Source organism: Cinclus cinclus, chromosome 19 (genome assembly GCF_963662255.1).
Source record: "Cinclus cinclus chromosome 19, bCinCin1.1, whole genome shotgun sequence".
NCBI classification, from domain to species: Eukaryota; Metazoa; Chordata; class Aves; order Passeriformes; family Cinclidae; genus Cinclus; species Cinclus cinclus.
The window spans coordinates 10,998,069-11,023,269 of NC_085064.1; the positions used below are offsets into that span (position 1 = coordinate 10,998,069).

Genomic DNA, 25,201 nt, shown 5'->3' on the forward strand with positions numbered 1-25,201 from the left:
TTAATCTGCAGAAGTAATGAACTGTTGATTTTGCACATCTGAGGAGGTTGAGAGAGATAAGGAAACCAGAGTGGAAAGAGGAGGAGGTGAAAGCTCCTGCTTTATGTTTAGGCTGGTGGTGTTCAAGTTTGGTGTGGGTCAATGAGCCTGTGGACAACTGAAAGGAGCAAATGCTTTCCTTCTGCTGACCCCACACCATTTTGCAGGACTGAGATTTCCTGCAGGAGATATGAGGGTTCTGTGAAAGTGGATTATTGAGCTTTTGAAGTTTTCTTTGAATAAAGAATCGTCCAAACATATTGAGGGTTGATGTATATCTCTGATGATGTAAAGAAGCCACAGACTTGGAAGGATTTGGGGAAAAAAATTCTTGATATTTTTTTTTTTTTCTTAATGATTTGTGGATGAAACTGCTAAGAGAAGGATGTTCCCACTAATCTGCCTCTCTCTCTCCCCTCTTGTGAAGGACATTTAACTATATTCTGAGGGAGCTTCCTAAAGTGCCGACCCACGTTCCAGTGTGTGTGCTTGGGAATTACCGGGACATGGGGGAGCACCGGGTCATCCTGCCTGGTGACGTGCGGGACCTCATTGACAACCTGAACAGGTGAGAGGTCACTGGGCAGGGCAGCAGGCCTCAGCTGCTCCCTGCCATCACCTGTCAGCAGCCGTGTCACTGCTGTGTTTCACAACTGTGTCACATGTGTCCTGTGCCTGCCTTGGGCTCCCAGAGCTCCCCGTGTCTCACAAGCAGCATCTGCTAACACCATAGGCCCTTTGATCTGCAGCGCATTGTTTGCCGTGCTCCTAGAAACAGGGAGTGCTGTTCCCAACAAGTAGTCTTCTTTCTGGTTAGTCCTTCTCCTGTGAGAGAATCCTTTTCCTGTGGCACAAGTGATTGAGCTACACAAGGGCCAGCCAGTGCAGCTGATGCTCTGCCTCTGAGCATCCCCCACACAGCGCTTGCAGGGCATGGCCAAGTCACATGTCCCTCACCAGCCAGACAAGCATTTCCCTTAAGCACAAATCTGAGGTGCTCTGTTATGTGGTATAAAATAGTATTTGTTGGTCAAGATTCAGTAGGTTGTACCTTTTTATGTAGTTTTAGGTTTTACGGTACTTTTTTCATTTTCCTCATCTCTTACTTGTTTATGCCTATGTCAGGCACAAAGAAATAGTGTCAGTTTTAAGAGTTTATCCATGATGAAATTATTTCTTTACAATTTAATTTCTGCATATGATTTTTGTTAATCTGATTGTGGTTTTAAAATAAAAACCTTCACTGTGAAATGAACAGCTTGTAAAGCTGTCAATCCCCAGTGTAGGAAACCAACATCCCAGTGTACTGACAGAGCACTTCTTAGCCTGGCAGGCACATGACACTGTCACACACCAATAGCAACCTTCTGCCACCCTTCAGTGTGAATTTTGGCTGTGTACAAAATAATGAGTCCAAGCAGAATGAGCCCCTGGGCTATATTTGAGGGTGGGGAGCTGTGGGCTGGCTCATGGTGTGTAACTCAGTCCTGTGCAGGGTGTGCTGGGTACAATATTCTCTTCTCTGTTTGGCACAGGCCTCCCGGCTCCTCCTATTTCCGCTATGCTGAGTCTTCCATGAAGAACAGCTTTGGCCTCAAGTACTTGCACAAGTTCTTCAACATCCCCTTCTTGCAGCTGCAGGTAAGGCAGGGATGTTATCCTGATGTGCTGGGTGTGTGGGACAGATTGGATTTGTTTCCTCTCTAAGGCAGGAATATGGTATTTGGGGTTTCATGTGCTGTTAAAGGATCCCGAGTAGATTCTTGTTTTCATTAGAGTTGGTATAACAAAACTATGTCAGAACATTGGTGCCTGTGACTGACTTGAATCTGTCTCTGGTTCCAAGAGGTCAGCTGTGCCGAGTTCTCAATGCTGACCTCTGGAGAAAGGCTCCATTTTCACTGCTATGAAAATGGCATCCAGTGGTGCAGTTACCAAGTGAAAAATGTAAAATACACACATCTGTTAAACTTTGGTTTTTGATTCCGTTCAGTTAAAACTCGGATGAGAAGAGATTTGGCCATTATCTGAGTAGTTCAGGAGCCTCTGTTTGCTGAAAATCTTTGCCCTAATGGTAAAGGGCATTAAATATGGGATCCATGTGCTTGGATCCTGTTCACATGGATCCAGTCTCTGAGGAGGATTCTTGAGAGGGCTGAGGGAAGGGCAGAGGCTGAGAAGGGTGCGTTTCTCATCTGTGGGCCTTTAGAGGATCAGCTTTTGGGGTGATCTTTGGACATCAATGGCTTATGCTTTTTGAGGGCATGTATGATGTTGTGTCATTGTTTTTTATTTGATGGGAAAAACCCAGGCACCAGCAACTGGACTGTCTGTGTGTATTTTATTATAAATAATCCCCAGTGAAATGCCAGTTCAGAAGGAGCTGAGATATATTAGTGGATGTTACCAGGTCCTCAGGCTGCAGAGAACAAAGAACCAGGATAAGAGTATTGACTGTATAAAATCTCAGTGAAACAAGTCAAACAATCTTCTGAGGAGGAGGTTGTAGAAGTCTGAGCTGTAAATCCAACCTGCTGCTCAGTGGAGAAGATTGAAATCTGCCAGCATGTTGCTGGTGAAATGTTTGGGTTTATGACACTGCACGTTTGGAGGCTTCCACCCATCTTTTGGGGCTTTACTTGATGTCAGACTTCACCCAAGATGGGCTGCATTGGTTTCTCCAATGCCCCTTGCACTTGTGCCACAGGTTTATGGGCAGTGCCTCGTGCTGCTCCACAGTAGCTGCCTTGGGACACTTCACTACTCCTAGGCACTCATTGGGAATCTTGTGTTGGAATGCACAGGGACCAGGGCTGGCCCTGTTCAACATCCAGTGCAGCACGAGCTGAAATTTGTAGGAAAATCACATCTAGATTTAATTCCTGAAGGTTCTTCTCATCCCTTCAGAGATCCTTGTCAGTACCAGGATCCAAAAAGGGGTTTTTTCCCGTTGGAGCAGAGCAGGATTAAATGAGAGGGATGCTGCCTGTGATGAAATGCACATAGGATTTAATCAGCCTCAGAGGTTTCTGTGTCCCTCAGCCTTCCGTCCACAGATTTCCAGGGCAGAGTGGCCCACCTGTATCCGAGGTCCCAGGCTGTCGCTCAGCAGAGTTGGGGTTTCCAGTGGCACATTCCTGTGCTCAGTTTACAGTCATGCATCTTCCACAGAGAAAGCAGGGGCTGAAATCCATACCCCCAGTACAGAGCACATTCTCTCTGTCAGCCTGAGCTCTTTAGTTATTTATCAGTTCCTTTCCAGGGGCAAGATTAGCAAACCTGGGGATGCAGTTTAGCTGTAGGTATTGCTGGTGGCCCAAAAATGGGATCAGGTCACCCAGGCCAGCACATGCTGCGCTGGAAGGAGACAGGATTCTGCAGATGGCTGAAATTGCCTTTTCCCAGGGAGCTTTTGCAAGTGGCTTTCAGCCAAAGCACTGGTCTCTAGGACATTATTTATTCCCTTCTTTTGGGCTGTTGGAAAAAATAAACTGTTTCTTTAGTTTTTTAATAACCAGCATGGTAAAATAGAATATATATTTTTTTTAAGTATTTAGAAGTTTGTTAGTAGTGATGAATTTGTACAAAATTGATTGCAACTCTCTCTTTATTAAATATATATTATTGATTTATTGTGATCTGTGAAAATTGAAATAAATAAAACTGGTGTATGTCTCACTGCCAAAGTGTAAGGCAAGGCACACCACTTGTTTAATAGACAAGTCTAATTAAAGTCATTATCAAAGAGCCTAAGGTAAGCGCCAGAGAGCAGTAGCCCTTCTGTCTCTGTTTGTTCAGTTAATTTGCTCAGCATGTATTTCACCTTAGGAAACTGGGGACAAAGAAGCAGCAGATTTGCCCTTTTCTGTCTCATTTTTGTTTATACTGCATGAATAATATAAAATGATAATATCTACTACTTGTGAGATCTTGATTTTCTTGAATTCTGTAATCTAGAATTTGAATTCTAAAGTCCTTATTAGTACTTCTGATTAGGGTAGTAACTTTAAATATGAATAGCATATTTTGCTGAATGTTTCTTGTCTGGAAATGGCAATAAAGGAATTGGCATTAAGTAATGACTTTGCAATTCCATGCATGCATGTTAATTAAAGTCAAGTTTCCATGTGCAGAGAGCACTTGAATATGGTGAATAAAAATTACTCAGCAAAGAGGGATTGCTCCAAGCTCTTAACACAATGACAAAGGTAAACATGAAGACTCTATATGCCTTGGAAGCAGTAAATTAGCTTAAATGATCACAGAAGCCATTTAATTTCAAAAAGGGCTATGTCTTCCAGTAAATTAAGGATATCAACTGTGAATCACCTAGTCTTACAGTACAATGTAAAAATTACTTGTTTGCTGATTTCAGTCATAGTAAAATTTGATATAAATCACTTGCTCCATGGAGGGCTCAGGCTGTGCTGTGACTGTTCCCTAGAACGCAGCACTTGGTGTGGTTTGTGTGAGCCAGTTGAGTTAATTGCTCTTCAAACCTGTGCAGTGTCTTGATAGCTTCAAAGTTGTCACATCTATGAAACCATAATTCCAGCAGTGTGTGCATGTAGAGACTGAGCACCATCGCTTCATGCAAATGTTTGTTTTCTCAGATGGATTTTATTCTGGGAATTATCTAATAGATTTCCTTTTGGTCTTTTAATCTGATGAGATCTTTCTGCAGTGTGTTCAAGTGTTGTCAGGGAAATAAGAATTCACCATGGTTATTGATGCTAGCCTTCGAAAGTATTTGTCAGAGCAAAGCTGAAATGCACTTGGAGGATAAGGCAGAAACCGTGGCAGTTTGGAGGAAGCCTGGGGTTTCTCTTGCATGTCCTAGTGCCTAGGCAGGGATGCAGCCTGTGGCACCACACACCTGCTAGTGGGGACTGTGCAGGGCTGGGAGTCACCAGCCCAACTCAGCACAAGCTGTGCCACCCAGTGCATAGACAGTGGAAGAGGGAGGATTGATGCCCTCAGGCAACGAACATCTTGGCTTTTGACTCCAAAATTCAGGAGGTGAGCTAATTGGCATGGTCAGTGACCAGCTATGTGCCAGCCAGCTGTGCCTGAGCAGAGGGGATGAGGCTGTGGGGCAGGATTTGCACCACTGACAGCTCTGTTCTTGTCCAGGGGATCTGAAATGATGTTTCTGCAGGAGTGGATGCTGTGCCAGCCCTGCAGGGCCACAGCCCTTGCGGGAGCTGGCTGTGCCTGTGGTTATTGATCTCTCCTTGCTGCCATCTGGATGATGGGAGGAAGGAGTCTGTTAAGCCAGCCCTTCCTTTCAGCTGAGGTTTTTGTTTGAGTTCTGTGGGAAATGTGGGAAAAGAAGGACTGTGTGGGGCAGTACTGGCTTACATTAGTGCAGTCAACTCACTTTATTGCCCATTGGAAATGGGCTAGACTGTCTCCCTGTGTGGAACAGCAGTTGGAGGCAGAGGGGCAAAGACTTCTGAAATGTCAGAGTTGACAGGTTGTACTCCCTCATCTACCCCGACAGCAAAAAAAAAAAAAATTATTGGGAGGCTTTGCATCAGCTGGGTCCTGCTTCCAGAGAGGCTGATTTTGCACAGAGAAAATGAATGAGCTGAGTGAATGGGCTGCACAGTGGATCTCTGCAGGAGCTGAATTCATTCTCCAAATGTAACTGATGTTGTGGTGTCTGAAATAACACATTATTGATTTATGGCTGAGAACAGCTCACAGAACAAGGTGCTTCTTACACACAGACTTTATGGATTATCTACTTTTTATTCACTTTCCCTTTGTGCTCTGTATTTAAATGGACACCATGATCAGGGTCAGGGCTCCCGTTGGACACGCTGTGGTACAATGTTGACACAGGATCTAAGTGCACAGAGATCTGTTACAGTGGCCCTTCTGCTCAGATCTAGCTTGTTTTCTTTCTTCAGAGGGAGACCTTGCTACGGCAGCTGGAGACAAATCAGCTGGATATTGATGCAACTCTGGAGGAGCTGTCACTACAGCAAGAGACTGAAGACCAAAACTACGAACTGTATGTCACTGAGCTGTCTTTTCTAACTGCTTTGGGTGTCACATGAATGTTGGGCGGCCCCAGCTGTGGCATGTGGCCAGGTTGAAGGGTCAGCAAGTAATATTTAGGGAATCTTTGAATAAAATGTTGCTTTTGAATGGCATCACCTGAAGTAAAGCATGCACTTGGGGATCTCTGTGAAATGGTCTGGTTCCTACAGGCACGTGACAGGGGAGGGGAGGGCAGGGCAGGTGGGGCTGAACAGCACACCTGAAGCCAGCACATGCTGAAATAAGAGTGCTGGAAGGGAATATTTTCCATCTCTCAGCTGCTCAGCACACAAGTTGTTTCCTCTCCTGGCTGTTGCACTCCTGTGTATTGTGTGTCTTATGACAGCAGAAAGTAATAGCAGCAACACTGCTGTCTTCTGTTCCCTTTGAGCACTTCTGAACGCATCAGTGTGTTTCTGGATTGAAATAGTGGCTGGTTCCTCTGCCCTATATCTCTTCTGTGCCCTGGCTGAGTGCTTGGCTGCTTGTAATGGTGTTTGCCAGCTTTAGCCCCACAAAGCCAGTACACCTCTAGCACAGTAAACAAGAATCCATGTTCTCTGAATTCCCATCACAAGGCCTTTATTGCAGTGCTGTGCAAGCCAGAAAAGTCAGTCTCAGAATGTATTGAAAATGATGATATACAGGCAGCTTTGTTTGGAAATTGGAATAGATGATTATGAAATATTCATGCACAGGCTTTTGGACAAGCATTTTTCAGACCAAGTTTCAAGTTCTATAACCTTGTTCAGCACATTTTCCTTGGAGGGGATTGAAATACCCCAGTTCACACACAGCAGTATTGTTTCCAAAGCATTCACCTTGTTCTCCTGCTGAGATACTAGTTAGTCACCTCATGCCTTCAGCACTTCTCTTGATGTCCCTACTCAAAGGACTGGGCTGTGTGGGTTGTGCTGTCAGATGATTTTCCATACTTTTGTTTTTACTGCTTCAGTAATGGGAGGATACTTAATAGAATCAGGAGCTGGCAGAGCTGTTTCAAACTCACAGCACAAGACCTTGCTGCTTCGTCACCTCTTGTCCTTCCAGCAGCTTTGGCGTGTGCTGGGTCTCTGTATGTGTCATTTCAGCTCACAAATTCAGCAGAAATTCAGCAGATTGGATGGGGCTTGGAGCAGCCTGGTCCAGTGAAAGGTGTCCCTGCCTGTGGCAGAGGAATGGAATGAGGTGAGCTTTAAGGTCCCATCCAACCCAGCTAGTCTGAGATTCTGTGACTATGAAATCTGTCTTTGCTATATCTACCTCAGGGTAGCCTGTGTTGGGCTGGCTCTGAGAAGAGATGTTAGATCTTAAAAGCAGCAGCAGTGTGGTAGCAGTGGAGGGGTGGCCAGACCTCCCAGTTCCAGCAACAGGTATTAGTCTTGATCATTCTACCCAGTGTGACCACACAGCCCTGCTGGGAGGCTGTTGGTACTGTAAGGCTGCAGACTAGCTTAAAATGGCCTCAGAAATATCAGAGCCTGGCAAAAGAGGAGCTGCTATAATATTAAAAGCAAGACTTTTCTCCAAGATTCTGCTTTAGCAAATAAAGTGACATTCTTACGCAGCTGGCTAGCTCCTGCATGTTCATATCTGTACTGAGGCCAAAGTTCTTCACTTTCAGAAAATAATGCTTCTTTAGAGAAAGAGCTTTAAAATACCCCTGGATGTTTCCTGCCTAGAGGCACTGATCCCAAAAGAAAAGCACCAAGCAGTGTTATGTCTCAGTACTTCGATCACACTGATGAATAGTGCTATTTTAGGGTTTTTAAGGTTTTTCTCTGTACCCCAGGTAGAAGCAGAATCTGTTTGAGTGGCACCTCTGTGGGACAGATGAGCTGCCAAGGGGTTACTTCAGCCCCGGAATTGAAAGATAAGTGCTTCGTACACTCAATTTTTATCCCTGCAGGAGGTCTCCAGGCTTGACTTTTATAGCCAAAGACCTAATTTAAAGAAATCTCACATTTATATCAGAGAATCCAGGTTTGGGTAAAGTCTCAACCTCAGTAAACCATTCGGGCTGGGAAACAGTACGTGTGGGCACAGCAGTGTGTGATGGGAATCAGAGCTTGGAGTAATGAGGCAGGTCAGTAGTGCTCATTATTAAGGCTTGGGAAGGTCCTTGTATCCATGCTTGTCAGAAGCCCATCATTTTGGGATTACCAGATTTGATATGCTTCATCACAGAATGTCCAAGTGAGAACCTGGTACACTGTCTGCTGCACTCGCCCTGTTGTGCACAGTGTATGTGTTGGTGCAGTGTGACTTGGTCACCCTTGACAGATCACAGAACCATGGAATCCTTAGGGTTGGAAAATCCCTCTAAGATCATCAAGTCCATCTGTTAGCCCAGCACTGCCAAAGCCACCATGCAACCATGTTCCCAAGGGCCACATCCACATGTTTTTCAAACACTCCCAGGGATAGCTCCACCACTACCAGGGCAGACTGTTCCAAAGTCTGAGTGCTATTTTTGTGAAGAAATTTCTCCTAATATCCAACCTGAACCTCTGGTGCAACTTGAGGCCTTTTTTGATTTTCTGTTTTTATTGCTTGTTACTTGGTAGAGGAGCCTGACCCTCACCTGTCACACTGCCTGTCATGAGGCCTTTGTCTTGGTTGCTTCAGTTTCGGCAGCACTGGGAGTTCTGCTGTGGGTCACCCAAATTGCACAGCAAGGGGAGAGGAATGCAGGTATTTGAGGCCACAGGCCATGGTGTGGCTGCTGCAGCACTTCCTCAGAGGCCATTCCTGCTCTCCTGCCATAAAATCAGGCCACAGAGCACAGGGAGGTGACAGTGCTAGGACATCTCGGTTATTCCCTTCACCCTTGTGCATGTCTGGTGGCTTCTCTGTCACAGTGGCCGGTGCTAAATTTGGCTCAGTGAGAACAGAAAAAGAACAAGAACTCTTCCTCCTGCTGCGGGGGGGCGACCTGAGGACAAAACGTCACTGATCCAAAATGTGAATCCCAGAGACAACACGAGGTGGCACACGATGCTGCCTCTTCTGCGTTACATAAGTCAGCCTGAGCAGCCACTGCTTGGATGTGCCTGTGGGAGACATGGTCTGCTTCCAGTTCTTTCCCTGTGTTCAGGCTACTTGCTGCCTGACACACCTCTGGCTCTAGTGCTGTCCCTGTGCTTTCAGACTTTGCATTTTCAATGATGCCTAAAGAATACTTCAGCCCTTTTTGAGTTCTTGAATTCTTATTAAACACACACTAATGACTTTTATGATGTTCTGAATTTGTACCTAATTTGCTTAGTTTCTCCATTTTGTAATTGTACCCAGCTTACCTTCTGTTTTCAGGGAGAGTTTTTTTTATGTTCAATGTGCCCATCCTCCACGGAGGGCTGTCAGGGCTGGACAGCCTTTTTGGTGAAGTTTTCCCCAATACTCAATCTAAACCTCCCCTAGCACAACTTGAGGCTGTCTCCTCTCACCATGTGGGTGCAGACAACAGGCATTTGGGCTGCCCTGCTGAGGACTCTGCTTTGGGGAGACAGATTCCACGCAGGGATAGCTTTAGTCATTGCAGAGTCATTGGCTGGGGGGGTTGGGGTTTTATTTGCCTGGCTGTTTTTTTCCACATTGAGCATAGCTCATAATTTTAGGAAGACCGTGGTGCTGAGTAACACCCGCACAGTGGCAGGAGGAGCTGCTACTGGAGCTGTTCTCTGGTATCCTCCACTGTGTGGAAATACAGGTCCAGAATGACACGAGCTACAGTCTGAATTACCAGTTAGGAAAGTAAACACTCTCCTGCTTTCTCTTCCACTTGTCCCACTTTTATCTTCTCCACTTCCTGTGAATCCTTGTGGTTATCAGGCAGGTCAGGAGCCAGCCTGTACTGGAACAGGACTCTATCTAGGTCATGTTTTCAGGGGTCCTGCGTTAAGAATTAAGTTCATCTAAGCCTGTCATCAGTCAGTCTTGCTAGAGAAGTGGAGACATGGAGCATGTCCTGTATTTTATGGAACAGGGAATTATCCTGCTGCATCCATTTTGTCAGGTGGAAAACAGGACAACAGCAGGATGCTGTTCAATCAATGCTTGGCCATTGATTCTACATTCGGAGACTTGGGCTAGGGGAATTGGGGCAATACCTTTAATGAGCCCAAAACAATTGTGTGGAAATCTAACCCTCACTAACCCCAGTTAAAATTGTCATCTAGCTGATTAATCTTCATTTTCACAATTAATAAAATAACCCAGAGCCTTTCTTGCCACACGAAATACACTTGAACAATTTATCACAGCACATTAGAACCAGGAGCCAGAAAGCTTTAGGCTGCTCCCATCTTCCATATTAAATGAACACGAGCACTGACAATTTTAGAAGTTGTGAGGCTAACAAGTCATTTTGTGTTTTTTGTATTCACCCCGGGAGCAGAGCAACAGTAACCTCAGGCCCTGGTGAATTTTTGTTCCCACATAGCATGTTCATGTTTAAAATTGCCTAAAAGTCTCCTCTTGAGAGCAGGTCCAACCACCAGTGAATTATTCAGGAGTTTGAGGATGTTTGGGACTTGTTACTTGGTCTGTAATGGAAAGGCAGATAAGGAACCCTTGTGAGTGAGGACAGATGACCCACCTGGACATGCATGGTATACTTGCAGTCTCTGTATCCCAACGGAATAAAGGTGCTCAGGTGTGAGTTCACCTTGTGCTTTAGTAGGACCTGGTCTGCTACATCCAGTGTGGGCATGAAGCTGCTTATTCCACAGTAAGGTTTTGAGTGAATCCTTTTCCAAAGGACTGATGGATAGAACAAGGAATGAACAGATTGTATAGACTCTGAGAAAAAACAGACACATGGCAGGTTTGGCCTGTTGTGTTCCCAAAGCAGCCACACATGTGCCTCTGAGGATTCTGAGTAAAGCCAGAGAAAGCATTCATGCATTATGTAGTATTTTCAATGTGTGGAGGATGCTTAGACACCTCCATCCTGGAAATTACTGCGAGCTTGCTGGCAGCATTTCATGTGTGCTGGTTTTCCACCCACCTCCCTCAGAGAAGATCTGACTATAAAACTTCAGCAGAGCTGATTTATGCAGCCCATGTGTACCCAGTGTCAGACCACCCTGATTTCCCCAGTGTCACAGCACAAGGCTTGGCCCACATGTCGAGCTGGGGCTGATGGAGGTGGCATGAAGCACATGTGTCACAGCTGTCCTCAGTGCTGTGCTGGGGCAAGAGTCTGTGTTGTGCTGTCCCCAAATAACCATTTATATCTTCCTACTAAAGAACTTGCTGTCTCCAGTTTTAATGCCCTTCACACACTGCAGGTGATTAAGTGCAGGAGCACAGGTGCAGACAAAGCCTGCATGTGTTTTATGCCCCAGTCTGGTTGTGCTGGAGGGAAGGATGACACTCTTTATACTTCAGCTATGTAGCAGGGTTTTTTTTTCCTCCAGCTCTTAAATTGTATGTGTTCCTGGAGAAGAAACAGGTGGTAGTCACAGTCTTCCCTCCCTCTGGAGCTGGCTGCTTTCCCATAACAAAGCAGGTTGTTTCCAAAATGGGCAGCTTTGGTTAGAACCACGTACAGTAAATCTTCAAATACTCTGGTATTGTTAAGAATTTCCTGTGCTTTGTTGAGTCCAGCTTTAACTCCTGTTTGAGCTTCATATTCTGTATCCTGATGTGACTTGATACATTCTTGGTGTCTCCTTGTTCCCAAATCTTCAGGGTACATTCGTCTTATCCTACCTGAGTCAGCCAGTTGCCTTGATGGTGGGACTCAGCTACCTGAGGCTCAGAGGTTGTTCATTCTGGTTTCATGTAGTGTTGGTGATTTAGGTGCTCCCACAGACAGTCAGGGAGCCCAGCACAGTTAGGAGAGCAAGTATTGCTGGCAGCAGTACCTTGGCTGCTGGGTGCAGCAGTGCCCAGGCTTGCAGGCTTCTATCCAGGATTGCTGTTGCTATAAACAGGAGCAGGGTGCATGTAGATCATCTGTGATTAATCTGTCCTCACATTTGGGAGGCAGGAGTCTTTAATGCTGAGTGGGTCTTGGGAGGAAGAGGAGGTGTGAGTACCACAAAGCAGAGCTGTTCAGCACTCCTGTCTTTCACTGGAAGCCCTGGATCAAAGCTGGGAGGAGAGCAATGGCAGAATTCAGCACTCAGCACATTTGGTGTGGAGCAGAGGAGTTGCACATCACATGCAGGCAGAGCTCACAAACAGCTTTGCAGGCCTTGACAGTTCACATGGTTTGAGGATAAAGAGCTTTTGCTTTGTTGGATGAGGGCTGAATTGCAGGGCCCTGTGGTTTGCCTTTCCCACCCCACAGACACTGTGCATACCCTGCTTGGAGGATGCTGAGCCACAGCCCCCCTCCTCAGGAAGGGAGTGCAGTGACAGAGAGGTATTGAGTACGCACCATTATGTTCTTGCAGCATGTGTGATGTATTGTGCACCTTCCAAACCAACCTAATGCAGTCACCACAGAGCTCAGTGCAGGAGTTAAACTCCTTTATGTTTTCTCTCTGGTGCATGACAAATCCATGCATCATTTTCAGTGGAACTTGTTGTTGCGCAGCTCATCCCAGGAGAGGGAGGATGGGGACTGGATGCTGCTTCGTGTGCTCTGAGCTCAGCCCTGCCAGGAGCTCGTGTTGGTGTAGCCAGTGTTCTGGGTGGAATGGGGATATAGGCTTGGTCTGGATCCTGGTGGAAGCATCAGTGAGGCCACTACAGCATGGCACTGATGTGGGTGCCTTGACAGTCTGCAGCTTCCACACAAAGGACAGTGGAGGGGCAGCACCAATCTCTGCTGTCTGTAATCAGGGCCAGGACCCAGGGAATAGCTGGAGCTGGGGAAGGGCAGGTGTAGGTTGGATATCAATGGACAGCATATGACAGCCAGGCTCTGGCATGGTTGGAATTGCAGTCCTTCATCCAGATCTCTGGAATGAGCCAGAGGAGTCTTGCCCAGTCATTCTGATGTGGAGAACTGGGATACGAACATATTGCCTCACCTTTGAGTAGATGATGACTTTGTTTGTAGTGTTGAATTTCTTCCTATTTCTGTTACTTGGGATCATCCAGTTCTATCTGTATCTTGTCCTATCTGTTGATGTTGCCTCATTAGTTCTGCTTTTTAGTGCTGCCCTTGATCTCCACTTTAGCTAGTGACTTAGTTAGGAAGGACTGCTGGTTTTCCAATTCAAGTAGCAGCTTCCTGGGGCTACTGTTCCCTAGGGCTCTAGACACTGCTGGTCACAAAGTATATTATTTTGTTCCTTAAAAATATATCAGGTTACTGCCTTAAAATAGGAAATCATATCTCAAGGCTTAGAGTCTCTTAGCCCCCACTGTTTGCATTCTGCTCAGCAGTCAGTCCAGGGAAGGTTCTGGCTGGCTCAGGTCCCTGAAGGACGAGGTCATGCTCTCTGTGGGAGAGGCTCTCCCTTCACACTCTCATTGCCTGGAGCACAACCAAAGTCTGTCTTGCAGAACCAGCTGAATCCAGAGCCTCTGTGCACAAATTCATTAAGCTTAATGAAATGAGAGGCAAGATCGGGATGTGCTGGATATTATACAGGATGCTTCACTTTGGGCATCCTCTCTGTATCTCTCAGCTGTGCAGCTTGTGGTAGATCTGTTTTTCAGACCATTTAATGGCAAGAACTTGTGTCTGTCCACAGAGACAGTGTACGCAGTTTCTTTGCATACAGTGTGTGAAACAGGCTGCTGACCCTGTGGGCTGCAGAGGAAGGCTTGGGTTAGGCTTGGGTTTCTTTTGGAAAAGGAAAGATCTTTTCACTCTCTATAGTGGTACAGGCTTTAATGTTCTTCCAGTCAGGAACCCAGCCAGGACCACAACCTGCTCCAGAGCTCCTGCTGCTTGGCTCCAGGGCCTCTCACAGAGAGGGGGGAGTGTGTGCAGGGGAGAGCCTGCATGTGGATCTGCACTGTGTGAGAAGGGTAATGGCAGTCAGTCTTCTCTGAGCCCTCAGGACAGCTCTTTCCTTTTGATGTTCAAGGATTCTCCTACCAAATCCATTCTTGGCTGATAAAGAGGTTATTATGGCAGTTTTCTTGAGTACTGTGATTTCTTCTGCAGAATCTAAAAATGTGTCATTTGTATAGCACTTACTCCTTTAGACACATATATTCAGCTGATACCAACATCGTAACAACTGACTTCAGGTTACATTTCAAGCCCTGGCATGTTGTTAGTCTGTCTATTCAGGGAGCTCCCAGTAGTGTTGCAAATACAGGTTTCATCCTGTAGTGCAGAGCAGGTTGGGATTCTCTGCACCTCAGTGCAGAGAGGGTGAGTTCAGCTCATGTGGGTAAACCAGATTTATTGTGACCCAGGGAGTCACAGTGTCACTGGAAGCAGATCCATACCCTCCTAAGCCCAGCTGGAAGCTGATCCGTACTCTCCCAGCTCAGCACATAACCAGATGAAAAGGGCTTATATAAAGGAGGGAGAGGGACTTTTTATATGGGCAGGTAGTGACAGGACAAGGGGCAATGGTTTTAAACTGGCAGAGACAGGGTTGGATGGGGAGAAATTCTTCCCTGTGGGAGTGGGAATGCCATGGCATAGGTTGCCCAGAGAAGCTGTGGCTGCCCCTGGATCCCTGGAAGTGTCCAAGGCCAGGTTGGACTTGGAGAAACCTGACCTAGTGGAAGGTGTCCCTGCCCATGGCAGGGGTTGGAATGAGATGAACTCTAAGGTCCTTCCCAGCCCAAACGGGATTCTGAGATTTGCCATTCCTTACATTTGTAATCTGTCTTCCCCACAGCTTTCTGGAAATGATGGAAGCCCGAAGCCAAGGACACACATCACCACTAGCAACAAACGGACAGAGCCCCTCTTCCGGCTCCCAGTCACCCATCGTACCTCCCAGCTCCACATCGACAGGCAGCTCCAGCCCCGGCACCCCCCAGCCGCCACTGCCACTTGCCACAGGCACCATCATCTCTCCTGACCCCACCCCATCCTTCTCACCAGTGCCTGCACCCGAGGCCCCGCAGCCCCCCACACCCGCCGCAGCTCCCGCGGCCCCCCCAGCCGCGGCTCCCCCACCCAGGCGTGGCATCATCGCGCGGCTCTTCGGGACGTCCCCCGCAGCTGAGCCCACTCCTCCCCAGCCAGGTAGGTGATGGTGCCCTGTTGTGACCCATAGGCCTTCAAGTTTTCATTTCATATTTTCCCTGCAAGAGGCTGAACATACAGGTGTATGAAGGCCACAGGCACCATGCACGTGCAGCGAGCGTCCACGGAGACTTGGGCTCTCATTCTCTATTTTCTCCTGATCAGCATTTTGATTTGTCTCTGTGCTGGATGGGGATTGTGCCCAACTAGCTGGGTGGTGGCTGTAGCATCCTTAACAGGAAGATCCTGAACACACAGGAGACACTAATAAAATAATGTCAGCTTCTTACCAGCAGCAAAAATACCTCTTGAATAGGAAAAAAATGACTAGAGAAGGTATTTGAAGTGCCATCCTTGCACACATGTGTCAGTCCAGAGGGGCTCCCGAGCGTAACAGAGAGAAGCGGAGTGCTGAGTTTAAAGGTTATTCAGCCAGAAATGGTCACGGAGGTCCAGGCTCCACAGCAGATTCCCCTCTGGGGAAATCTGCTCCTTCAGAGCAGGTCTGGGAGCCCTCAGCTGCTGCCTCAGCACTGGTACCCAGTGGAGCAGCCCTCAGTCTGGACCCTGCTGGACAGAGTGCCAGACAGAGGCATCAAGGGTTTGTTGCCTGTAATTGTACTGATCTGGACCATAATTTGCTTGTCACATTCACTTTTTTTGCAGAGCTAACTGAAGCTGCAGAGCTGGCACTGCCTAAAAATCATGACATAGTTTGCATCACCCTTTGGAAATACCTTCCCTCTCACACAGTGCTCCTGAGACACCTACAGAGAGAAAGGAAGCGGTGCTGGGGACACAGGTTGCAATTTCAGATGTTGAAATGCTCTGGTTTTAGATCTGCACAGAATGTTCTGCATCTCATGCCTCTTCCCAGATATGGTAGAATGCATCCATTTTGGTTTGTTTATGACTCATCCTATCCAGAGAAAACAAAGCAAAAACCAAAGAGGGGATCAGATGTTAAAAATTGCTTGTCAATAAAGAAAAAAACTTTGTCATTTTGATATGTAGAAAGAAAGAAAAGTGGCCTACTACCAGTATTACTGTGATTGAGTTTGGGGTTTTTCTTTTTCTTCTCTTTTTTTAACTCTTTCTCAGCTTGGCAGCTGTTGGAGCTTGTGAGTTTGAGCGCTGATGTCTCGGAATGCTTAGGGGAGGTTGCAAAAGCCAGCCAGGAAGAGCTGATGTGTCAGTGTTGCAAAGTTTCAGTAGTGTGCCAAGGGCCTGCACCTCCACTGGAATGTACCCAGGGAGGTACACTGGAAAGCAGCTGAAAAATCATTGTTACCAAGTAACACTTAGTTTTTCTAGGAGCTGCTATTTAAGCTTTCTCTTGAAGTCTTGGAGTAATAATTCTTTTGTCTGTGGTTTAGCTTACACCTATGCTGCTCTGTGGCATTAATGGTAGTGTTTGTATCCAAAAGTGATCTGAAAGTTGTGCTAATGAGAAGAAAATCTAGAAGAAAAAGGCACAAATCCTGTTAAACAGAAAAGAAAAGTCTAGATGTAAAGTGCAGCATGAGCAGAGGGAAAACATTAAGTATTGCAAGTTCTGGAAAGGTTAATCACTTCAGGCTTCTTACTTATGCTAATTTAATGAGTTTTCATGCTGATACCTTGAAGATGGGTAAAGGTGGTTCTACAAATAAACTGTATTAAAGTCAGTCTCTATTTGAGGTAGCTCTTGAGCTTTTCTTTACACAGAACATCTAAAAGCATGATATGAACAATTTTACCTTGAACAGTTACAGCAGAAAAAAGCAAGAGGATAGGAGAGGGTGAACTGAACAGTCTGGAAAAGGTAAGAGAATAGTGAAGGGACATCCCCCAGGAGCAGTGCACATTGCAAGGTGTACTAAAACCTGGTGTACAGTCAGTCATAGCATTCCCTGGAGAGCAGAGCCAGCCCTTGCCATGGAGGTTTTCAGTCTGTCTAAGAGCCTGGGTCAGCCTGCTGCATTCTAAACCACAGCAGACATGATCTGTGAGTGCCTTCATGTCAGACTCTGGGCTGTTTTATATCCTATTCATAACCATCTTCTTGCCTCACTGTGGAGCCAAGGTCTTGCCTCATAGCTGCTGCCACCCTGGGCAGCACAGATCTGGAAAAAGCCATTTTCTGTCTTGCTTGTGGTGTCACCGATGTTTTACAAGTCCTGTTGCTAATGCAGATCCTGCTGCTGCCGCCACTCCTCCCTCCCACCCTGTAGCCCCTGCCAAGGTACAAAGCGTGGAGGACTTTGTTCCTGAGGACAGCCTGGACCACAGCTTTCTGGAAGACCCAGTGCTGCAGAAAGACAAAGGGAAACCACAGGCCAAACACCGTGTGGATAGTGAAAGGTAAGGAAAGGAGTGTGGCACAGGGACACGCTTGTGTGTGCAGCTAAAGTCCTGCAACCATTCGTTGATTCCAGAGCAGTTAGCTGCCCCAGAGGCTTTCTGGTTGTGCTATAGTCAGTTGTAGCATTCACTGTCTCCTATTTAGTGACAGACACTGCTCCCTGGGAAGGAGGAACGTCAGAAAAAGCAGATTATCACCTTCCTGGTGTTGCTGTCTTGCTTTGTGTTCAGATTAAACCACAGGGCCCTTTGGGTCAGGAAGAAATTTTCCTTCTGGCCGAACACACTGAATCATTTGAGATAACTTCTTTCTGTAACATCGTGCACTTTTCAGGGATATTGTGTATTGCTTAATGACTATTTCCTTCTGCAGAGGCACAAAATATGGCCATGTTCCTCTGTGACCAGGTAATGTCATTCCTGAGGCACTGTAAAGGGGTTTGGGGTTTAGTGGTTTAGTGGAGGACACTTGGGGACACTCCATAGCTCTGTGGGATTCTGGAAGAAAGGATGGAGAAGGTCATGCTCCTTTGGGACTGTCACTGCATGGTTACATGCAGAATCCAAAAACTCTTAGGGGGTGCCTTTCTTTTCCTCTGTGTGCAGTGTTTCTTCCCAGCATTTTCTCACTAAATTGGAGAGACACAGATTTGATGGATGATATGGAACGGGTTGGATATTCACATACAGAGGGTAGTGATCTATGGCTCAATGTCCAGTTGAAGATGGGTGGTGTCCCTTAGGATCTGTACTGGGACATGGACTTCATCCATGAGACAGGGGGATTGAGGGCACCCTCAGCAGGTTTATCAGTAACACCAAACTGAGTGGTGTGGGTGACACTTCTGAAGGACGGGATGTCATCTAGAACCTGGAAAACGTGAGAAGTGGCCCATGGGAACCTCAGGAGGCTCTCCAAGGCCAAGCTCAAGTTGCTGGACCTGGATTGGGGCAACTTGTGGGATCAATCCAGGCTGGAGGGTGAAGGGATTAAGAGCAGCCCTAGGGAGAAGGACTTGAGGGTTCTGATGAGTGAGAGTTGGACCTGCCCCTGCCCTGAAACCCCCCATACCCTGGGCTGATCCCCAGCATGGGCAGCAGGGGAGAGGGAGTTCTGCCCTGCTCAGGTAAGGCCCTATCTGCAGAGCTGCCTCCAGCCCAAGGGCTAGCATCAGGAAGATATAGAGCTGCTGTAGAGAGTCCAGAGGAGACCATGGAGATGCTCCAAGTTCTGGAGCCAGGCTGGAGGAGCTCTGAGTGTTCGCCTGGAGAAGACAAGGCTCTGGGGAGATGCTAGTGTGCCCTTTCAGTATTTAAGGGAAGATGAGGACAGAGGTTTTAGCAGGGCCTATGGCAATAGGACAAGAATAGGAGATTCAGACTAGGTATAAGGAAGACGTTTTTTACAATGGTGATGAGGCCCTGGCACAGGTTTCCCAGAGAAGTGGTGGATATCTCATCTCTGGAAACATTCACAGTCTGGCTGGACAGGGCTCTGAGCAATCTGATCCAGTTGAAATGTCCCTGCTCATTGCAGGGGGTTGGAACAAGCTGAGCTTTAAGGTCCCTTCCAGCCCAAACCGGTCTGTGATTCTATAATTATCTCCTCAAAATGGCAGAGCTGTGCTTATGCCATAAGATGGATTTTCTTTTTTTTCCCCTTTTCTCCTTTTCCTAGCTTTGATGTTTTTAAACAAAAAGGAAAGGGGATTGTGTATACTGAGCGGCTCAGACAAGAGAATGTGCAGTGAGCTATCTGAAAGCAAACTGTCCCTTAAGAGGTGACCTATGTATACTCTCAGGCTCTGTATCCCTTTGCTCAGAATATTCTTTGCTTGCTTCTTGTCATTAACACTGGATTAAACAGGAGAGTAATTAAGGGCTAACACTGATTATCTGTTAATGTGGTGGATTCTGCGTCTTTTTGACATCACTGTCATGACCCAGTGTTCTCTACTTAAACCACAGCAACTTTAAATCAGTGTCGTGCGTGAGGCTCAATGCCTGTGTAATCCATTGTGTAATTCAGGTTAGCCTGAGTCATCATCACTTGTGATGGCAGAACACATGGATGTTTTATTAAAACAAAACAAAAACAAAAACAAAAAAAAAAGTGGTGGTTGCTGGAAACATGCTGGCCTACAAAGTGTCTTGCTCATGGCTGTGGCAGAGCTGAGATATTTTCCTGGGTTTAACAAGGAGTTGTTGTAAGAACCAAGCCTGACCTTCTGAGGGACTGGGTCCTGAGGTGACCTCAGAGCTCTGGAGCTGCAGTTCTACTGTGGGCAGGAGGCTGATCCTTCACAAAGGCTTCTCTGCTCCAGAGTGTCAGTCAGTGGAAGCGAGTAAATGTTAAACTGTATAAAAAGTCAAACATGTCAGACAGGGATGTGAGAACTCTGCTCTTTGGTTTAGAGTTCATCCTTTGCTCACAGTGATGCCTAGTGCAGTCATAACAGCTCTGTTTCCCTGGAAGAAGACCTTGCAGCACATCCCTGCAAATTCATGTGCTTGTTACTCCTCTGCAGCCTGGCATCCAAGGCTTGCTCTGGTTTCTTCTATACATCACACAGTTTTCTCAGTGGTCTGGCAATTTTCCATTCTGTTTCTTGCCAAAAAGGGCCTACTGGAACAAGCCAGATACGCAGAAATTGAGAGATGCAGATGTGGTTCCTACCATCACCTGCAATAACTGTTTTCTTTCAGGATGCCAGTTACATCCCCACAGTAGTCAGAAACAACATTCCAGTTCTGTTAAGCACTGTCCTCAATAATCAGCTTCTGCTGCAGTGAGGAGGTGGTTGTAATTCCCGCAAAATCTGCTGCAGAAATTTATCTCTGACCTAAAGAACACAGCAGATCTGTGAAATCACTCAAACCTTGGGGAGATTTTAATGGTTTTAAAAAATGGAATCCTGGAAGCTGGTTTTCCTTTGTATCTGAGTGAGGAACAAGGCCTGAGAATGTCCCAGCAAGATGCATTCAGGTTTTGTGCTCATTTTGAAGCAGATACCTGAGTGTTGAGCTTACACAGCTCACCAGCATGCCTGGGTGTGCTGGAGCCAAGGGGTAAGCTCCAGAACTGAAGTGTCATTGAAGATCTGGCAGAATAATGGGCCATGTTTTGAGAATTTGTGAAATTACTTCTCCTACCCAAATGAGGGGAATTGCTTTGGTGAATGTGAGCAGGAGTCCTGCAGGGAGCTCCGAAAATGCGTCGATATACTGAAGTTTCATGTGTGGAGCAGAGGTACATTCTCAGGGTTGGAAGGCAGCTTGAGGGTCATCCAGTTCAACCTCCCCCTCATCCTGGGCCATTCAGAACTGGTTTCCCAGAATCGTTTGCAGATGGTTTTTGAATATCTCCATGGATGGAGAATCCACAACCTCTCTGGCAACTCATGCCAGTGCTCAGGCATGCTCTCTGTGGAAAAAGTGTTTCCTGATGTTTGTGGGGAATCTCCTGAGTTACAGTTTGTGTCCCTCGCCTTTTGTCCTGGCACTGGGCATCACTGAAAAGAACTTGTTTCTGTCTTCTTTCTGTCTCCTTCAGCTATTTAAATACCTTTCTAAGGTCCCCTCAAGCCTTCTCCAGGCCAAACAGTCCTTAGTTTCATGTGGGAGAACCTTTCCTCATGTGAGCAATACTTCAGCCAATTAATTCCCCTCAGGGCCCTTCACTGGCTTCACTCTCTCTCTCTCGCTGCTGTGCCCATGTTTCTCTTTACTGAGGAGCACCCAGAGCTGGACACTGGACTTCAGCTGTAGCCTCACTAGTGCAGAGCAGAGGGGCAGGATCACCTTCCTGACCTGTTGGCAGTGCTTTGCCTCATGAAGAGCAGGACACCATTGGCAGCAGGGGTACCTTGTTCAACTTGGCATGCCCCAGGCCTGCAGTGGAGTCCTGAGTTTTGTTCAACGACATGTTGTGGTTCTGACTTGCACCAGAGAACTCCCAGAATCAGTTTCTTGACCAGTTAATTAAGAAGGTATTTCAGTCTCCCAAGTTGTTGCTTCAGAGCTTAATTTGCTGCTCTTTAACCTGATGCCCTGAGCCAGCATGGATGTGAGTGCACTAGAGGACCTAATCTGGCTCCAAAGCATCTCGCCCATGGGTCCTGCTGGGTCAGGCTGGCCTGGGTCCCTGGGGCGGGCTGAAGGTGTCTGAAAGCCAGTTTATGCTTTACCTGGCAGTGTTCTTGATCTTTCTTTTCTGCATCCTTAGACATTTATCTTAAAAGATTAATTAGATTTCTGTGTCCTTATATCTGAAGGCCTTTGAAGTAGTTCTTTGCTTTTATGGATCTGTTATGGATTCCATGATGCCCAGCTGTGTTAGCCCAAGGGAGGGAAGCCAAAGTTCACAATAGAAGACCAACATCTCCTAGAACAGACATGCAGGCTCGTTCTGAAGTATGGGATTCTCAGCTTACCTGCTTTATTAGAGCTTGAATTTTTTCTCTTTCTTTAACCCCAAAAAACAATGTGGCAAGAGCCCTTAAGCTGTGGGAACATGGCCCAGCCAGGTTAGAGGCTATGAGCTCAGGTTGCAGCAGGGTTTGTTTCCTCCCAGGCAGCCGATCTATGACACACCAAAGGCTCACGGATGACACCCCAGCAGGCTCTGTGGTTACTAGCTCAGAGAGACCTCAGTGAGCAGCATCATTTTTGGGGGGTACCTGCACCTGCAGACATCCTAGCTCAGTGGTCAGTGCCAGTTTGGCAGTGCTTCAGGGGCTGGAGGGAGTAGTGCAATGTGTTTGGGTTTGCATGCTTTGCCTTCCTTCCAGCTGGAACCTCAGGACCACAAGCTGATCCCAATTTGCCTTGTCGGAGACTGTTTATACTGAAGCAGTGATTTTCCTGATGTATATTCACTCCATTGCTCTGCTTTTATGTTGTCACTCAGCGATCTGTGTTGGCTGGAGATGGAGGCAGGGTTCTCACTGCAAAGGGATGTGACCCACTTTGGGGAGGGGATGTACACATGGGAGTGTACACCCATTCGGACTGGGAAAGCTGGAAAGGCAGCAGGTCTGTGTGGAATGTAAAAGGACAGTGGCAGCAATCTCTTGAGACCCCCTGTGCCTAATAGAGCAGTGATGTCTAAAGGAAAGGCAGTGTGTCCAGTTCAGAATAATATGCTGCCATTTTTAGGATGCAACTCCCATTTTCTTTTCAGTGCATTTCAAGAGGAAACTCTGCCAGTGCTTTGAAAACCTCAAGAATCACTCACTTGTCATTCCTCCAGCTTTGGGGGCTGCTTGGGCATCAGTTTTCCTCTCCTTTGTATGGCTGGGCTGTGTGCCTCCATCCTGGCATGGTGTGAGAGCAGCAGTGTTAGTGACGAAGGGGCTCTTCAGCAGCCTGACCCTCCTGAGTAGGGCACTGAGAGCAGGTCCTGAGAGCAGAGGGATCTACACCAAGAGCAGAGGGAGGGCTGATGCTGGCCCTGGTCTTAGCACTCCAGCCCAGACAAGCGCTTGATCACTGAGCTGCACTGGATGTCATCGATGTGGTGTCCCATTGTCATAAACAACTCCATTGTCTGTTGGCAGATGTATTAACTCGTTAAAACTGTCTTGTCAAGCAGTACCCAGCCATGTAGAGGAGCCAGAGTGAGCAGTTGCCATGATCCCAGCTCTCTTTAGGTTATTTCTCATCTCACCAGCACACCATACTCCATGGTCTTCCAGTGCTTGTCCTGTGCTAGTGACTGGGAGCACCACCTACTTCCAGTTAAAGGATTTTAGGGGTTTGTGTATATCTCTACAATGTAATCTGTTCCAAGCTATAATGTGTTTTTTGTCTCTGTGTTAAAAAAGGTTGTGCTTGTACGATCCAGATGGCATAATTAAAAGGACAGAGACTTGTGTGTGTGGTTATCAGGAAGGAGCTGGGTATCTCTTGTGGATGAAACAAATAGAACAAGGAAAGGTAATGGCAAAGGCTCATCAGCTGAGCCTGGCGAAAATACCTATTTTCCTGACATGAGCAAATTTTTCAGAAAGTGTTAAAATTGAGTCCTAAGGACATTCAGACAAGAATCCTCAATTTCAGCTGCAAAGCTCTCTCAAGCTGCCTCTGAACACAGAACTGTGCTACATTTAGGGAGGCTGACAGACTCCCAGCTCTGCCAGTGTGTCCTTGCATTAATTTAATTTGGGCAATGTTAAAGCTTGTCTATGGTGTCTGTCTATCTGCCTGCTTCAGGGAGCACCGCAGAAATAGGAATGATTCCAGGAAGCTAATAGCTGCCAGTGACCTCCCAGAGCAGTGACAGTCTATGATCAGGTTTAATTACACAATAGGGGGATGAAGATAGGCAGTTCCCATGGTTTGACTGACTGATCCTTGCATGTTCTGATGGAGCTGTAGCCACAGGCTCCTCTGTACCTCTGAGGCTCACCTTCTCCAGCCACTCATTTCCAGCTTGAGGGGCAACAACTCCTCTGTGACACATTCTGTTGTGGCCCATCCCACCAGGCCCTGCTGCAGCCTGCAGGGAGCAGGTCCAGCCAGAGCTGGGCAGTGGCAGGGGAAGGCTGGCAGTGCACAGAATCATAGAAACACCAACTGGTTTGTGTTGGAGGGGACTTTAAAGCCCGTTCAGTTCCACCCCCTGCATGGGACACCTTCCACTATCCCAGGTTACACCAAGCCCCATCCAGCCTGGCCTTGGACACTTCCAGGGATCCAGGGGCAGCCACAGCTTCTCTGGGCACCCTGTGCCAGGGCCTCCCACCCTCACAGTAAACAATTCCTTCCCAGTATCCTGTCTAACCTTGCTCTCCTTTGGCTTAAAGCCATTCCACTCATCCTGTCCTTCCTGGCCCTTGTTCAGAGTCCCTTTCCAGCTCTGTTGGAGCCCCTTTAGGCACTGGAAGGGACTCTCAGCATCTCCCCAGAGCCTTCTCTTCTCCAGGCTTAACTATCCTCCTTTTCACCCTGTCTCCAGAGCAGAGGTGCTCCAGCCCTTTAATCATCAGCTGCCCCAAGCTTGGGATGTGTCCCCTGAAGTTGGCTGTACCAGCCAGGCCAGTCTCAGTCTTTGCGCAGGTGGAGGCAGGTCTGTCCAGCCACCTCCTGGGATGCTGGGTCTAATCACTGTCTGTGTTGCAGTGATGGAGAGGCAGCTGGAGGGAACCCCATGGTGGCAGGTTTCCAAGACGACCTGGATCTGGATGACAAAATCCCCAGCAGACCAATGGTGGTAGCAGAACGGGTGCCCAGCAAGAACATCACCCTCTCCAGTGAGGAGGAGGAGGAAGAAGAGGTGAAAGACTCTAAGGTCATACTCATATCTGATGGAGACAAAAACACAGAGCAGGAAAAAAAAAGGTACAAAGCACAAACTGAAGTGTGGGGTTGTGCTGTCAAACCTAGACCTCTCCTCCATGCTGCTGCTGACTATGTGTGGCCTCTGGGAGGTTTTGATGTCTCTGTCTGCCTGTTCTCCAGCTGTGAGCTGGGACTGTAGTTACTGTAGGTGTAACTGCTCTGTGTGGTGTGTCCTGCCCCATGCCTTGGAGCACTGCCCTCCTGTGCCACTGGGACAGCATGGGAGTATCTGCCTGCTTTTCCTCAAATTTGAACAAGAGCCTGGAACTGAGCACCAGGGTGGCTGTTTGTGGTGTGGGGAGGAGAGAGGAG

At 47.2% G+C, this 25,201-nt stretch overlaps 1 protein-coding gene across 1 annotated transcript in view; it reads left to right on the top strand.

The window, feature by feature from the left end:
• The window catches only part of RABL6 (RAB, member RAS oncogene family like 6), a 52,330-nt gene that overhangs the window by 19,887 nt on the left and 7,242 nt on the right, over window positions 1-25,201 (top strand). Inside the window, exons 6-11 of the mRNA XM_062505722.1 lie at window positions 467-607; window positions 1,575-1,680; window positions 5,955-6,058; window positions 14,853-15,205; window positions 17,380-17,548; window positions 24,671-24,889. Coding sequence (XP_062361706.1) covers window positions 467-607; window positions 1,575-1,680; window positions 5,955-6,058; window positions 14,853-15,205; window positions 17,380-17,548; window positions 24,671-24,889 — 1,092 coding nt within the window. The remainder of the gene's footprint in view (window positions 1-466; window positions 608-1,574; window positions 1,681-5,954; window positions 6,059-14,852; window positions 15,206-17,379; window positions 17,549-24,670; window positions 24,890-25,201) is intronic.